This window comes from Cetorhinus maximus, chromosome 14 (genome assembly GCF_964194155.1).
Source record: "Cetorhinus maximus chromosome 14, sCetMax3.hap1.1, whole genome shotgun sequence".
Taxonomy (NCBI): Eukaryota; Metazoa; Chordata; class Chondrichthyes; order Lamniformes; family Cetorhinidae; genus Cetorhinus; species Cetorhinus maximus.
In genome coordinates, this window is record NC_135892.1 from 114589433 (window position 1) to 114606601 (window position 17169).

Sequence of the window (17169 nt, forward strand, 5' to 3'; positions counted from 1 at the left end):
ACTTCTTCCTCTCCCCCGAGCAGTTGTATAGAACCTTGGTTAGGCCACACTTGGAATGTTGCGGGCAATTCTGGTCGCCACATTACCAGAAGGATATGGAGGTGTTGGAGAGGGTGCAGAGGAGGTTTACCAGGATGCTGCCTGGTCCGGAGTTTATTAGCTATGAGGAGAGGTTGGAGAAACTCGGATTGTTCTCACTAGAGCGACGGAGATTGAGGGGCGACTTGATAGAAGTTTACAAAATTCTGAGTGGCATGGACAGAGTAGATAGTCAGAAGCTTTTTCCCAGGGTGGAAGAGTCAATTACTAGGGGACATAGATTTAAGGTGAGAGGAGAAAACTATAGAGGAGACGTGCGGGGCAAGTTTTTTACGCAGAGGGTAGTGAGTGTCTGGAATTCGCTGCCAGAGGAGGTGGTGGAAGCAGGTACGATAGTGGTGTTTAAGAGGCAGCTTGACAAATACATGAATAGGATGGGAATAGAGGGATACGGACCCCGGAAGTGCAAAATGTTTTAGTTGATGGGCAATATGATCGGCGCAGGCTTGGGGGGCCGAAGGGCCTGTTCCTGTGCTGTACTTTTCTTTGTTCTTTGTTCTTTGGGCCACCCACAGTGCCATGGCCTTGGCTCTGGTTGGCCTCCACAGAGGAACCGTCAATCTCACTGTTTTCCAAGACTGAAAAACGGTTTGTGAGCGAGATGCACTCGGGGGATTCCCTCGCTACCTGCCTGTTCCCCTTCTTCTGTCTGGCAGTCACCCATTCCCTCTCTGCTTGCACTCCCTGAAGCTGCGGGGTGACCACATCCTGAAATGTGCTATCCACGCACCTCTCAGCCTCGTGATTGCCCAGAGGGGGTGGGTGTCTGCAGTTCACTGCCTGGTTTGGTGGCTGAAGCTGAAATGTGGATCTGCAGGTGAAGCTCTGTAACCTGCAGGGCCATGGGCCAGGTGCTAGAAAGTGGGGTTAAAATGAGCGGCTAGTTTTTTTTCATTTTTTTCGGGCTGGCACAGGCATGATGGACTGAATGGCCTCTTTTTGCACCATAATTTTTCTATGGTTCCACCCCAGAGTTCATTTGAACCACAAATATCGGAGGTGAACCCACCTCCAGCTGGCCAGTTCACCACCCCCCTTTAACGTCCCAGACTTTCATTATTCTGAGTCAAGACTTCAGCCCCTCTGTAGGGGGAAGTGCTGCATCATAGACCTGCTGGTCAATCGGAGGCTGGAAGCTCTGCAGCACTGGCAGCACCACTGGGAGTGGTGGCCACTGCTGGTACTGCAGCTAGGCCAAGAATGAGATGTTCAGCGATGGACCAAGACCTCAGTCTGGATCTTGCCAGTGCTGGACTTGCAGGCCACAGTGAGCGGGTTGGTGGGGGGTGGGCAAGTTAGACAGGGCAGGACTCAGGGTGGAATGGCGGACATGGGGCGGGCAAACCCTGAGGGATTGCTTCCGATTGGGGCCCAAAAGCTGACCTGAGATAGATGCACCACCCCCCACCCGCATCACCGCCGGCAGCCCACAGGCGCAAACCCGCCAGGCTAGACGTTAGGTGCAGGACCTCTTCTGCAGCCTGTTAAATCTGAGCGGCAGCCGAATAAGCCCTTAAATGGATATTAATTGCCCATTTAAGGGCTTCAATTGGACCACGGGCAGCCCACCCAATATCTCCCCCATCGATTGTAAAATCATCTTAATGACTTAGATAATGGGATCGAAACCACATGTCCAAATTTACAGATGATACAAAGAGAGACGGTATTGTGGGCAGTGTAGATGGAAGCGTAAAATTAGTGAGATATCGATAGACCAGGCAAAACTGTGGAAAATGGGTTTCAGTGTAGGCAAATGTGAGGTGCCCCACTTTCAACCTAAAAAGGATAAAACTGGGAACTTTCTGAAAGGTGAAAAGCCAGAAACAGTGGAGGCCCAAAGAGACTTGAGAATCCAGGTACACAGATCATCAAAATGTCAGGAACAGGTACAGGACATAAATCACAAAGGTGAATGGAATGCTGCCTTTTCTATCTCCAGGACTGGAATACAGGGGGTAGAGGTCCTGCTTCAGCTACGCAAAACCCTGGTTAGACGGCACCTGGAGTTACTGTGAGCAGCTCTGGACACTGCACCTGAAGAAGGATTTACTAACCTTTGAGGGAGAGCAGAATGGATCTCCCGGAATGATACCTGGGCTCTGAGGCAGAGATTGCACAAACTAGGGTTGTATTCCTCGGAATTTAGTAGGTTAAGGGGTGATTTAATTACAGTTTTCAAGATATTCAGGGGAACAGATAGAGAAGATAGAGGAAATCTATTTCTGCTAGTTGGGCACTCTAGGACCAGGGGGCTCAGTCTACAAATTAGACCCAGACCTTTCAGGACCTTATAAAACACTTCTTACCACAAGGGGTGGCAGAAGTTTGGAACACTCCTCCGCAAAAGGCAATTGATGCTCAAACAATTATTCATTTTAAATCTGAGACTGATAGGCTTTTGTTAGCCAAAGGAATTAAGGGATATGAGGCAAAGGTTAGGTTAGGTTAGGCAGAGTTGGGTCACAGATCAGCCAAGTTCTGACTGAATGGTGGAACAGGCTTGAGGGGCTGAATGGCCTCCTCCTGTTCCTAGATTATCGTCTTTTACTTTCTTTCATTCAGCCAGAGTTTAACCACTTCCCTACCCCCGATGTTAGCACATAATTGACCCAATTTACAAGTTAATCTGCCCCATTCTCCTGATGGAGCACGTGTCAGCACAATTCCCCTCGCTGCCCCTCTCACACCCTCAACTCGACCTCTGTCTAGACCTCATCCTCTCTCCTTTTCTCCTCTCGGTTCCCCCAGATTGTGTTCCTCTTCCCACTTCCTAGCAGCCAGAAGCTGAAAATAAAAGCGTGTGAAATAGAGATTGTTCTGCATGGATCTGGTTTCTTTGGGCGATGCTCAGGCTGCTAAAGCTCTAACATGTTGGGCTAGGATTGTGCACAGATTTCTTGCTGGACGGGTGCCTCCCACCATATTGTTTACGGAGAAAAATGATGCTTACAGGTCTGTAACAGACAGATGTTGGGCACAAACAGCTGTATGAGGTCTTCCCTTCAGGATTCAGGGAGCAGGATCTTGGCTGCGTTTGGGGAAATCAGGTCCTGAAATAATCTGTAATGAAGAAGCTAAGTAATATCTGAATATAGAGTCAAGCAGAGCAAGAGTGCTCCTCCTAATTCCACATTAAGGGACCCAGCCACCACCAGAGCCTTGAACCCCACTGACCCTTATACCCACCCCCTGACCTGTGGTCCCAGGCCCAACATGCCTGAAGGCCACAGTAATGCCAGCCAGCGTCACCCCTGTAGCATGTGCAAAGACCCAGTCTTGTATTCCTCTTTGTCTCACTGGCTGAATTGTAATGAGACCCCGAGGATCAACATCAGGAAAGCTGTGGGCCCCACCAATCAAGTGCAGGGGATTTGGCCAAGTTTCTGGGCCTATTGCAGGTGCTGGGGAAAGTAATTGGCAGGGGGAGGGCTAGGGAATACATTGGTAAGGGCTTGAAGCCAAATTGCCATTTGCCTGTTTGATCCAGCGAGGGGGTCAGTCATCAAGCCCACAGAGAGCTGGGGCTGGTCACTGTCAAAACATCAAGGCTGAATGAACTGAAGGGATGGACACCACAGAGAGAGGGGAGGAAATAATGGGAGGGTGAGCAGTACGGAGAGACAAAAGACGTTTGGGCAAACAGTGGGAAAGGGAGGAGTTAAAAGGGGGAGAGGGATTATCCAGAACCCAGGGAAGGGAAAGGGTTGGAAAAATAAACCTAACGAATCACAAAAACCAATTTCTCTAACATTTTATTTTCCAGTGTATAAAATTTCTCATGTACAAAATTAAGATTTGAAAGATGTCAAACTGTCAACAATGATTTTTACCAAAAACAGGAATAAATTTATCCAAAGTACTTTTATTCTTGGAATGTGAGAATTTAGTTCCCAGTTACCCTCAGATCTGTGATCCTGGGACCATCACTGTCTGTGTGCTGATGGTCCTCCCAGGGTTCTGTTAGCTGGGGAATTCCAATGAATGGATGATGAAGGAATGGCTGATATAAAAAAAAACCAGGATGGCGTGTGACTTGGAGGTAACTTGGAATTGAAAATGTTCCCACAATGTTCTTCTTGATGGTAGAGATATCAGGAGAGGGCAATGTTGTCCAAGTAATCTTAGTGAGTTGCTGCAGTGCCACAAACCATGGTGTGCTGGTGGTGGAAGGGATGGCTACTGAGTTTCATAGCAGGACTGCCCACTGAGTGAACTGTTCTGCCCTGAATGTTGCAGAGCTTCTCGGAACGTTGTTGCAGGCTGACCCATCCAGGCAGGTGATGAGTCTTCACGTGTACTCCTGCTGTGACTTTCAGTTTATGAAAAAAGATTTGAGGGTCTAGAAGGTGAACCAGTTGTCCCAGATTGTCCAACCTCTGCCCTGCTGTAGCCACCGCAGCGATACTACTGAGCTCAGCTTCTGCTCAAAGGTGACCCCAGGGTGTTAATGGTATCCCTTTCATGGTGTTGGTGCCATTGAAGATCAAGAGACGGTAACCGGGGTTTTTTAAGGTGCAAATGTTATCTGCCACATCAGCCAAAGAACGGATGTTAACCAGGTCTAACCATAGGCTGGCATCATTAGCCGGGGACTTGTGAATAGGAGGGGGTCGGTTGGTGGGTAGGGGAGGTGGGGGGGCGGGGGGGGGGGGGGGGGGGGGGGGTGTGAAATCATCAGCAAATCCTGACATTCTGACAGAGGGAAGGTGATATTGAGCAGCTGAAGATGGTTGAGCCCAGGTCATACCCTCGCCTTTGAATCAGAGGGTTGTGGGTTCATGTCCCACTCCCGGAAACCAAGAACTGTGATTGTACTCAAAAGAGTTGCAATCTGTGACTGTTGATAACTCAAAAGAACTTTGAGGTGTCAGCTGTGGCTCAGTTCATAGCACCCTCGCCTTTGAATCAGAGGGTTGTGGGTTCATGTCCCACTCCCGGAAACCAAGAACTGTGATTGTACTCGAAAGAGTTGCAAACCGTGACTGTTGATAACTCGAAAGAGTCTCCTCTCCCAATGCCCTGGGGCTCTGGTAATTGGCTCTTTGATCACAATTGCATTGAGCAAGGGCTCCTGGGTGCTAAGATCAGCTGATTCAAACTTGGTCACCAACACTAATCAGCTGAGGTATCCCCAGGGATCTCTGGCTGCCAACCATACAAATGTGTCTCTTTCAAACTCGTTCTCATGGATCCAGCAGGAGGTGGACTCGAGATTTCTAACCATCCATGGAGGCCTCTAGATTTGAACCCAGACTAATTCATACCCCCAACAATCTCTTCACAGTTCAGACCAGCACCAATGGGGAAAGTGACTGACCAGTATCTAACAATTATTAGTCCTTAATACTGCAAAGCAAAAGCGAAAGTCGTTCTAAATATTTCAGTCAACTAAAAGAATTTACAAATGCAGCACGTGTTTATGAGTTAAATGGTTGTGGCAATATTCATAGAGAAAATAATGTATTCATAGAAGAATTACAGACTTGATTTAATGCATAAAGTGTTATCACCGCAAAATTCGCTTATGAACAATTTCAGTCTGTCCAATAATATCAGGGTCTGGGAGGGTCTGACTGTCCAGTAATATCAGGGTCTGGGAGGGTCTGACTGTCCAGTAATATCAGGGTCTGGGAGGGTCTGACTGTCCAGTAATATCAGGGTCTGGGAGGGTCTGACTGTCCAGTAATATCAGGGTCTGGGAGGGTCTGACTGTCCAGTAATATCAGGGTCTGGGAGGCTCTGACTGTCCAGTAATATCAGGGTCTGGGAGGCTCTGACTGTCCAGTAATATTAGGGTCTGGGAGGCTCTGGCTGTCCAGTAATATCAGGGTCTGGGAGGCTCTGACTGTCCAGTAATATCAGGGTCTGGGAGGCTCTGCCTATCCAGTAATATCAGGGTCTGGGAGGGTCTGACTGTCCAGTAATATCAGGGTCTGGGAATATATGGATCTTCCACTAATATTGGTGAGGGAGACTGAATCTGTCGAAATGCGCAGGTAACACAGGGGTGTTTGGGTGAGTTTTTCCTGACTGCAACTTGTCCCAGTGACTAATTTATCCTGTTGAATGCCTTCAGTTCAATGCACGTTTCACAACAGCATACTCCGAGGTACTTTCCGCAACTGTCACTGTCGGCTGGATGGGGTCTCGACGATGGAATTGAAGCTCAGCATAATTGCATTCCCCTTCACCCAGCTGTAATCCAATAGAAACATTGATTATTATTTATTTCCTATATGCGATGAAAGAATGTTTCTGTGAACAGATTGAATGGTGTTATTATAAAGTGAATGATTTCTTCTGTTTGCTGTCTTTCACACTCTTCCTGCTCTCTGGGAGATTCGGACAGGTCACTGAGATGTGCTTTTAGTGATGCTGGTCACTCTGCTGCAGCTGCTAATTTGTACAAAGCAAGATCCCACAAACAAAGATGTTACAATGACCTGACAACCAGTTTTGCTCATGTTGTTTAAGGGATAAATTTCATCCAGCGTGTTAAAGGAGAACTCTTCCCCTCTCCTTCCAAATAGTGCCATGGGATCTGTTACATTCATTCAAGAGGGCAGATAGCACCTCGATTTAACATCTCAACCAAAAGATGGCACCTTTTGCAGTGAAACACTCCCTTAGCAATTCCTCATTACTCCCTCAGCAATTCCTCATTACTCCCTCAGCAATTCCTCAGCACTCCTTCAGCATTGCCTCAGTAATCCCTCAATACTGTCTCAGCACTCCCTTAGTACCCTCTCAGCACTCCCCCAGCACTCCCTCAGTCCTCCCCCAGTACTGCCTTTGCACTCCCTCAGTACTGTCTCAGCACTCCCTTAGTACCCTCTCAGCACTCCCCCAGCACTGCCTCAGTCCTCCCCCAGTACTGCCTCAGCACTCCCTCAGCACTGCACTGCAGTGTCAATCTAAAATACATGCTGACGTGTGGAGTGGTGGAAGAGGCTCAAAGGGCTGAATGGTTTACTCCCGCTGCTATTTCTTATGTTTTTAGGTCCTTACATTTCAGCTACAAAGTCCTTAGAAAGGATGAACATTCTGCCTAGGTTACACATTTCACACATTCTATAACTTGTCCTGGGCTTTAAACCTCAGAGTATTTCTCTGTTGTATTAAGTACATACAATTGACTCGTATGGTTTGAAAACCGCTCGTCGACAGAAATTGATGACGTTATACGGAATGGGACATGTTGTAAAAAACCTGTTAGTCACATAAAGGGAACTTGCTACATTTTCAAAGAATAACTTGGTGTCTGGTTCATGATGGAGACATGAGACTATCTGAGAGTTTCCACAGACTGTACACAAACACAATGGACACTGAAACAGTTGGCTCCCATGGAGAAATCTCAAATAGAATGGGCCAGATTTTACAAACAACAATGAAATTGCCAGAGATAAAAACAAAAAACTACTGCGGATGCTGGAAATCCAAAACAAAAACAGAATTAGCTGGAAAAACTCAGCAGGTCTGGCAGCATCGGCGGAGAAGAAAAAAGTTGATGTTTCGAGTCCTCATGACCCTTCAACAGAACTGAAGTATAGTTAGGAGACGGGTGAAATATAAGCTGGTTTAAGGTGGGGGGTAGGGTGGGGGGGTGGGAGAGAAGTTGGGGGGGCGGTGGTTGTAGGGACAAGCAAGCAGTGATAGGAGCAGTTAATCAAAGGATGTCACAGACAAAAGGACAAAGGGGTGTTAAATGTGGTGATATTATCTAAGAGAATGTGCTAATTAAGAATGGATGGCAGGACACTCAAGGTACAGCTCTAGTGGGGGTGGGGTGGAAAGACTGACAGGGTGTTACAGGTATAGATTTAAAAATAATGGAAATAGGTGGGAAAAGAAAAATCTATATAAATTATTGGAAAAAACAAAAGGGAGGGGGGAGAAACGGGAAGGGGGTGGGGATGGAGGAGGGAGTTCAAGATCTAAAGTTGTTGAATTCAATATTCAGCCCGGAAGGCTGTAAAGTGCCTAGTCGGAAGATGAGGTGCTGTTCCTCCAGTTTGCGTTGGGCTTCACTGGAACAATGCAGCAAGCCAAGGACAGACATGTGGGCAAGAGAGCAGGGTGGAGTGTTAAAATGGCAAGCGACAGGGAGGTTTGGGTCTTTCTTGCGGACAGACCGCAGGTGTTCTGCAAAGCGGTCGCCCAGTTTGCGTTTGGTCTCTCCAATGTAGAGGAGACCGCATTGGGAGCAACGAATGCAGTAGACTAAGTTGGGGGAAATGCAAGTGAAATGCTGCTTCACTTGAAAGGAGTGTTTGGGCCCTTGGACGGTGAGGAGAGGGGAAGTGAAGGGGCAGGTGTTGCATCTTCTGCGTGGGCATGGGGAGGTGCCATAGGTGGGGGTTGAGGAGTAGGGGGTGATGGAGGAGTGGACCAGGGTGTCCCGGAGGGAACGATCCTTACGGAATGCCGCCGGGGGGAGTGAAGGGAAGATGTGTTTGGTGGTGGCATCATGCTGGAGTTGGCGGAAATGGCGGAGGATGATCCTTTGAATGCGGAGGCTGGTGGGGTGATAAGTGAGGACAAGGGGGACCCTATCATGTTTCTGGGAGGGAGGAGAAGGCGTGAGGGCAGATGCGCGGGAGATAGGCTGGACACGGTTGAGGGCCCTGTCAACGACCATGGGTGGAAAACCTCGGTTAAGGAAGAAGGAGGACATGTCAGAGGAACTGTTTTTGAAGGTAGCGTCATCAGAACAGATGCGACGGAAGCGAAGGAACTGAGAGAATGGGATGGAGTCCTTACAGGGAGCGGGGTGTGAGGAGCTTTAGTCGAGGTAACTTTGCTTTATTTCACATCCTCTCCCTGCTTTGTCACTGAATTACATTTCCTTCACAGGCACCTCTTGGTTCAGACCCTGCATTCTTCAACCTGCTTGCTTTAGGAGACACAGTTGCTTTCACTCTGCTAAGGGGCTCCAGATCCTCTGTAGCACGAGCTGCACCAGAATAGCTCTCAAATCGCACCAAGTTACCGTGTGAAAACCCACAGAGAGCTTGTAGCCAAGTTCACCACTGACCACAACACACTGTCAAATAGAAGGTGGCAGAAACTTAACAAAAAAAGAGCCTGAAATATAGATATAAATGAGTGATTATGCAAGTCAATATGTGATCTTAATTTTGCAATGTGTGAGAGAATTCCTGATGCAGAAAATGTGAATATTCCTGTACACGGAACATGTTGTCAGATAATAGATAAGAAAATAATTTGTTTCTGTCATTTGATCCTTGATTATTTTCTTCCAGGCCCCTGTTGAATAAAAGACATTATATTTGTTACATGTGTCACATGAAAAGAAATCCAACACTGAACTGCATCTTAACCTGTGTCGGGCGGGCTGGGTGGGCGCGGAGGTGATCGCCGCCCACCATCGTCTGCGCGCCGCCATTTTACGCGGGCAGTCCAATTATGGCCCGCCCAGTGTAACGCGCGGCCGGAAGCGCTCAACGCAACCTGTGCGGGCGGGGGGAGGGGGGAGGAGGGAGAGTCGGGGCCTGCGCTCTTTGGCGTTTATACAGAGCTGCCGCAGGGTGATTAAACTGAGAGTAAAACTTTTTAATAAAGAAGGAAGAAATGATCTAAACATGTCCCATCGTGTGGACAGTGTCACAGGAGCTGGGGCAGGTTTGTGAAAATGTAATTAATTATTTTATAAAAAACCTTCAGGAAACCTCGTCCCGCCCGTGGATGTGGTTTCCTGATAAAGGTGAAGGTCGCTTGGGCTCTCCACCTGCCGCTGGTTTGAAGATTGAACGGGCAGCGTTTGTTAATGGCTTTAACTGGCTTCTCAATGGCCCTAATAGGTCGGTGACGGTTCGGTGGTTGCGCAGCTGCCTCTGGCCCGCGCCCGCTGAACGAAGTATCTAAAAGAGGCGCGATGGCGTCGGGACGCGCGCCTGACATCATCACGTGTCACTTTGCGTGTTGGCGTGTCCGGCACACCCCTGCCCCCACTCGCTGACAGCAACATTCGGGCCTTCGGTAGGTTCAAAACTTTCCCCTCCGGCAGAATTTTCTGCCTGTCGGATGGGCCGTGTGGGAGTGGGCGTGGACCTGATAGCCACCCACCATCACCAGCGCCCGCCCAGCGTGAATCGCGGCTCCCGAGGACAGCGGGAGTGGGCGGTCGGCAGGGGGACTGCAATGACCACCAGGTCCAATGGTGACCCGGGCGGCCTGGTTTAAAAAGCTGCTGCAGCCTTTCACAGGCTGTGAACTGTGGCCAGTGGAAGGGCTCCCCAGGGCGCTGCTGGTGAGCAGGCCAGGCAGGAGGGGAGGGCAGGGGGGCACTGTGCCTCTCGGTTTTCTGATGATTGCCTTGCTGCCCTCCTCAAGGGGGTGGCAGTACAGCGGGAGGTCCTCGTACCCCAGGACAGGAGGAGGAGGCCCCCCCCCACATGGTGAAACGTGCCTGGGAGGAGGTGGCGGGGGTGGTGAGCTCCCGTGATGTGGTGCGGAGCACCTGGATCCAGTGTCGCAAGCGCATCAATGACCTGTTACACTCAGGAAGGGTGAGGACAATGTTGGCATTGGTCACTTAACCCAGCAGGGTAGGCTTTGCCCCCGGTGCCCCCTGCCCCCTTCCCCCTGCCCCCCTCCCCCTGGCCACCCCCGCACACCTCCCCACCAGCACCCCCACCACACCTCCCCCCCACCGCACCCCCCTACCACACCGCACCCCACCCCACCCCGCCACCGCACCCGCCCCCCCGCCGCCCCTCCCCCTCCTCTCTCCCCTTCCCCAAGTCTGAGTGTAGTGACTGCATTGAATCATTGACGCCATGTGTCCTTCGCTGGGTGGGCCAGCAGATATTGACAATGCCGAGGTCACCCTGAGAGGGTGGTGAAGAGATGGGTGCTTCCCCTGCAGAATGTGGTACACTGAGACCCACATGGCTGGTGTGGGGACAACCTGGAGGAGCTGTACCCGGGCACAGTGCTGGAACTCCAGGACATGTCAAAGCCAGGGTGATGAGATGCTGGGAGGGGAGCTTCAAGGTGGCATTGGCACCGATTGATCTGCTGCCCTCTGCACTCCACTTGCTTGCGCCTCCTTGCTGTGTGGTGCCTAATGTGATGTAGGCAGCATTTGGCCAAGTCAGGGGGACAGACCTGGCATCTTTGTGTGAGTGTTGGGCAGCAGCGGGTGAGGAGACACTGGAGCCCTGCAATGTCCCACTCTGGTTGGGGTGGGCCGTCCGTGAGGATATTCCAGGTACAAGTTGCACTAATCAATGCTCTTCCCTCCTTTTCAGGAGAAGAATGCACATAATGCCCCCGAGCGGGTGAGGACTGGCGGAGGGCCGGCACAACTGGCGATTCTCAGCCGCTTCGAGCAGGAGGCCCTAGATTTGGAGAGGGGCCATGTGCCCAGATCCACCGGTGTCGGTGAGGCTGGGGTGCCACGGGCAGGTGTGTTTGCCCAGCAGTGAGGTCACCATTGTCCTCCCAGCAGCCAATGCAGTGCTGAATGTTCAGTGATTGGAGTTTGCAACATGGCTTGACCATTGCTTATGGAAGGATGAGCGTGTAATGATCCAGGGGGACAGGGATACACGTTGACATTGCCTCCACGTTAACTGATCCAATGTCCTTGTTCTTCCTTTCAGCATCAGCGGAGCAGGGCCGGGAGGAGGAGCAGCAGAGGCCCCCTCTCACACCTGAGGGTCCTGAAGTCTCAGACTCACCAGCGTCACACCATCTCTGCCAGGCAGGCACCAGCGCAGATACTAGCACCTCGGTGGGAATAAGGTCACTGGCTAGTGTCCCGGGGCACAGCGGTGAGGGCACTTCACAGTCACTGGAGAAGCTGGCAGAGACAGAGAGTGCCCATGGTGCTAGCAGTCGGAGGACTGCAGGGGACCAGGCACATGCTCAGTCGGTGCCTGATGATGTGCCTCTGGAGTCGTCCGCGATGCAGCAAACGCAGGAAATGCTGCCGGGTGTGTGGGAGCATCTGGGGGAGATACATGAGGCTATGCTTGGCTTGGTCTCCGTGATGGAGGAGTCTACGCAGACAATCGTCGAAGCAATGAGCCTCGTGTCCGAGCGCCATGTGTCCTCCATGGAGAGAATGGTGACTCTTGTGGAGAGGCTCCTCCAGGAGACCCATCAGGGCTTCCTGGGGATGAGCTCTGACCAGCAAGCCCTCACATCGGCATTGACCTCAGCTGGTCAGTGCCAGTGTGGGAGATGGTTTGGGCATCAACTATCTAAGCTCGGTGCCCATCCATCCCCGGTGAGCAGGGAGGTCCTAAGTGACCTCACGTTGGTGCAGCAGCTGCCTGTCGTCTCTGTGGGCTCCTCTCAGGGTGCTCCGGATGAGGGCAGCAGCTCCTCCGCCCCTCTGCCAGTGACCATTGCATCCGGTGAGGCTGCGACAACTGGGGAAATGCCAGCTGTGGAACTGGCAGCTCCCTCCCAGGCGGGGCCAGCACTGGCTCCACAGGCCAGAGGACGACGGCCAAGGTCATCGAGGTCAACAGGACAGCGGAGTCAGCAGGCTGGCGGCACCAAGACGTAGCACCCAGAAACGTAAGCATAAAGCACCTTAGGCACACCACGGGTTTGTCACTGGTGCTTTTGTGTTGGCCCGCAATGAGGCCCTTATCTGCAGAATTTTCCCGCTTGGCGATTTGGAGTTGGGGCCCCCTCGCCGAGGGGAAAATGACGCGGGATGAGGTCGGGAGGAATCCCCGACGTCATCCCGGTCCCTTTAAATATTTAGGAAGGCGGGCGGACAGCGAAATCAGCTGTCCACCCACTGACCCGTCAATGGCCAATTGAGGCCATTGACAGGATAATTAAAGTAAAGACCTGCCCAGCCAACCTTAAGGCTGGCGGGCAGGCCAGGAGCCCCAGCGGGCTCTAGATTATTCATCAAACTTCATCCACTGGCGGGATGAAGGTTCATGTCCGTTTTAAAAACTTTAATAAATTTTATGTGATATTTATTAACACGTCCCATCTCATGTGACATTGTCACATGAGGGGGACATGTTAATAATTTTTTAATTTTTCTATTTTTTAACTTTGTAACACTCACACTGATCTCGCTGAGACAGCACTTAGCCTCAGAGAGCAGTGCGCACTTTGACAGGTGGGGAATCCCTTCCCCCCCCACCCCCGGCACAGGGGGCCCATAGCGCTTCCCGTCGGGCAGACCACTGGGCCTCCACCTAAAATGGTGGCGGGGCCTGCTTCAGGACAGAGTTTGGCTGCCCGCCCGCCAACCGAGGGCAAAATTCTGCCCTGTGAGTTGCTGTGATTTTTAACACCTTTGTCATTTTGTTTTCTTAAGTTCCTTTGGTTGTAATATTAAATTCAGATATGTCACCATGGCTGAGTGAGGCTCTTTTCTTCTGCGGGTGGATGGTTATCAATAATGTTATGAGTGATTTGCGGGACTTTCAGCTTTATTAACAAGGCTGTTAGTTAATGTTCCTATCCAGGCAGATTTTGCACTTAGGTACCGAGTATGGAGCCTGCAGCCCAGGTTTGTCCTGGAGGTCCATCTGTGGTGTGCTAGCTGAAGGTTCATTGGATTAAAGCCTCCTGGGTGTCCCTGTCTCCCTGGGGTATGCCCGGTCAGCGTCTACCCCTCAGCATTTCCCTGTGTGTGCTCATCCTCGGACTCACTGCTGGACTCATCGTGTGCAGCTGCAGCCACTGAGTCGACATCTTCATCGCCCACTGCATCCCCCCTTTCCAGCGCCAGATTGTGCAGAGCGCAGCATATAACCACTATCACCGAGACACGATCTGGGGGGTACTGGAGTGCGCCCCCTGAGTGGTCCAGGCATCAGAAGCACATCTTGAGAAGACCGATGGCTCTCTCCACCACAGCCCTTGTGGAGGCGTGGCTCCTATTGTACCGCTGCTCAGCTTCTGTTCTTGGATGGCGGAGAGGAGTCATGAGCCACCTTCTGAGGGGATAGCCCTTGTCACCCAGCAGCCATCCATCCAGCCGGGCTGGAGCACTGAAGAGCCCCGGCACCTGGGAGTGTCTGAGGATGTAGGCGTCGTGGGAGCTGCCTGGGTACCTTGCACAGACTTGTAGAATCAGCATCCTGTGATCACACACTATCTGCACGTTCATGGAGTGGAAGCCCTTCCTGTTGATGAAGGCACTGGGCTCACCTGCTGGCGCCTTGATGGCCACATGTGTACAGTCTATAGCACCCTGGACACAGGGGAAGCCAGCAATGGCCGTGAAGCCTCTGGCTCGCTGTGTCTGGCTGGCCTGGTCACAGCGGAACTGGATGAAGGTCAATGCACGGCTGAACAGAGCGTCTGTAACCTGCTTGACACAAGTGTGGACAGCTGATTGGGAGACACCGCAAAGATCACCCACCGAGCCCTGGAAGGAGCCAGAGGCATAGAGGTTGAGGGCAGCTGTGACCTTCAGAGCCACTGGCATGGGGTGTCCACCCACACAGTTAGGGGAGATCTCAGGGTCAATCATCTGACAGATATAGTTAACTGTCTCCCTTGAGAGATGAAGCCTCCTTCGGCACTGCACCACAGACATATTGAGGTAGCTGCTTTGCCGCCTGTAAACCCTGGCAGCAGGATAGTGGCCTCTTCTTGGCCCTGCGCCCCTTGTGACTGCACCTGTCCTCCCAAAGGTGGCTCCCCTGGAGGCTGAATGTGCACTCCTGGCCTCCTCCCCATTCTAGCCCTCCCTTCCTCCTCAGTGGAGAGTTTGGCTCCCATTCCCAGCCTAAGGGAAGGCTTCCTGAAACCTGCAGGCCCAAAAAAGATTATTCACTGCAGAGTGCTGACCTGAAGGTTGTGAGTCCAGACAAAGCAGCTGGTGTGTGTTTTGAAGCATTGCAGATCACACAGGCAAGTATCAGTGACTTTGAAAAAACAATATTTGACTGAGCACACTCGCGACCCCACTGAGCCCTCTTATCCCACCCGTGGATGAGGTTTATACAAATGTGTCCTACCTGCCTGCTCGTTGTGCCCATGCACCAACCCGAAGATTGCACAGGTGCCGAAAAATCACCATCGATTGGTGCCTCAAGAGCCTTAAGTGGCCGGTTAATTAATGTCAGCTCACATCGGAGATCATCGCGTGCCCACCAAATGGAATATTGCGATGGCGCGCGGTGAGGTCGGGACACTTGCCCGATGTCACCACGCGTCATTGTACGTGTGGGCGAGTGTGGCCCTTCCCTACATGCCAATGGGAAAATTCTGGCCCTTATTGCTATTTTAACAAAAGGGACTTTATGCTGAACGAAAAGAAGGCTGCTACAAGTCACATGACCACAGGGTCGCCCCTTTGTTCTGGTAGCTAAAGCCAGGAGTTACAAGAACAGAATAATTCTTTTCCTCAGCCTGTTCCTCACCTCATTGTACAGACCCCTTGTAATCACAAAACCAGGAGACTCGCACATTAAGACTCGTTATACTCACAGAGCTGCTGACAGACTCATCTCACACATGGGACTGCCCGTGTCCATTTCAAAAGAGGGCCAAGGGATGTCAGTTGCACCAGCTCACCCTTCCAGCAGAGTCAGAGGGTCCACCCAAACAATGGATTCCCGATACCAGACCCTCAATATGGATGGTAACTCTTTCAACAGCTAATGACAGGGACATTATCAGCCCTGAAATCAAAGCCAGTTCCAGGCAATGGATAAACAACCCTCCTGAAGTCATGGTGGAGGAAGAAGGTCAGACAAAGAAGGGACGACCATTTTGAAATCTCTATATTGCTTTGAGAACTGAGAAACCCTCAGTCTGCTGTTTAACATACAACCAGGGAACTGCCTAAGAAGCAGGAGTCTGGGCAGAAGAATTGCCTGCTCCTTGAAGCCTGCCTGTGCTGGAAGATTTCCCAGCAGTGCCAGCAGAACTGTCCAAGTCTCAGTGTACTGACTTCATCTTATGGTATCAGCACCAACTGAAAAGCAAATTCTAAAACTCCGGCCTTCAGCCAGATGAACTCAAACTCCTACATGGAAGCATTCCTCATTGGACTTTGACCCTGGACTCTGGAAATCATGTGAACTAATATTAATTTCTGTGGTTCTTGTACTATAAAACTCCTTGTTCTATCACCCCCCGCAAACCCTCCACCCCGCTTTACTGTGAGAGTGCGAGAGGGAGAGTGAGTGTGAGAGAGAGTGAGTGTGAGAGAGAGTGAATGTGAGACGGAATGAGTGTGAGACAGAGAGAGAGAGTGAGACAGAGAGTGAGAAAGAGAGTGAAAAAAGTGAGAGAGAGTTTGCGAGTTTGAGAGACAGTGAGAGAGAGAGTGGGGAAAGAGAGTGAGAGAGACTGTGAGAGAGAGAGTGAGAGAGAGAGTTTGAGAGACAGTGAGTGTGTGTGAGAGATGGAGAGAGTGAGTGTGAGGGCATGTGAGAGTGTGAGAGAGAGAGTGTGAGAGAGTGTGAGAGAGAGTGAGAGAGAGAGTGAGAAAGTGTGAGAGAGAGTGAAAGAGGAAGTGTGAGAGAGTGTGAGCGAGAGTGAGAAAGTGTGAGAGAGAGTGAGAAGGTGTGAGAGAGAGAGTGAGAAAGTATGAGCGAGAGAGTGAGAAAGTGTGAGAGAGTGTGAGAGAAAGTGAGAGAATGAAAAAGTGTGAGGGCGAGAGAGAATGAGAGTGAGAAAGTGTGAGAGTGAGAGAGAGCAGGAGAGAGACAGTGGGAGAGAGTGAGAGAGAGTGTGAGAGTGGGAGAGAGCGGGAGAGAGAGAGCGGGAGAGAGAGAGCGGGAGAGAGTGGGAGAGAGTGAGAGAGAGTGTGAGAGTGGGAGAGAGAGAGTGGGAGAGAGTGAGAGAGTGGGAGAGAGAGTGAGAGAGAGACAGTGAGAGAGAGTGTGAGAGTGGGAGAGAGAGCGGGAGAGAGAGAGTGTGAGAGAGTCAGTGTCTATGTGCGTGTAGAGAGGAGCTGTGAACACTCCTCCCCCCGGATTTTGAATGTGAAATAAACCGACCATCTGAATTTATCAGAATGTAGGTTTGCTGTGGATTATTAGTAAATTGGATCATGCAAACCAAGGGATTGGGAAAACGCACAGCACCGCATACATTAAT

The 17169-nt window shown here is 51.0% G+C and overlaps 1 protein-coding gene across 1 annotated transcript in view; it reads right to left on the minus strand.

Moving 5' to 3' along the window:
• Nucleotides 1-5499: 5499 nt before the first annotated feature.
• Nucleotides 5500-17169, minus strand: part of LOC144690180 (immunoglobulin alpha-2 heavy chain-like) — a 69045-nt gene continuing 57375 nt past the window's right edge. The window contains exon 9 of the mRNA XM_078557632.1: nt 5500-6297. Coding sequence (XP_078413758.1) covers nt 6175-6297 — 123 coding nt within the window. The 3' untranslated portion in view covers nt 5500-6174. The remainder of the gene's footprint in view (nt 6298-17169) is intronic.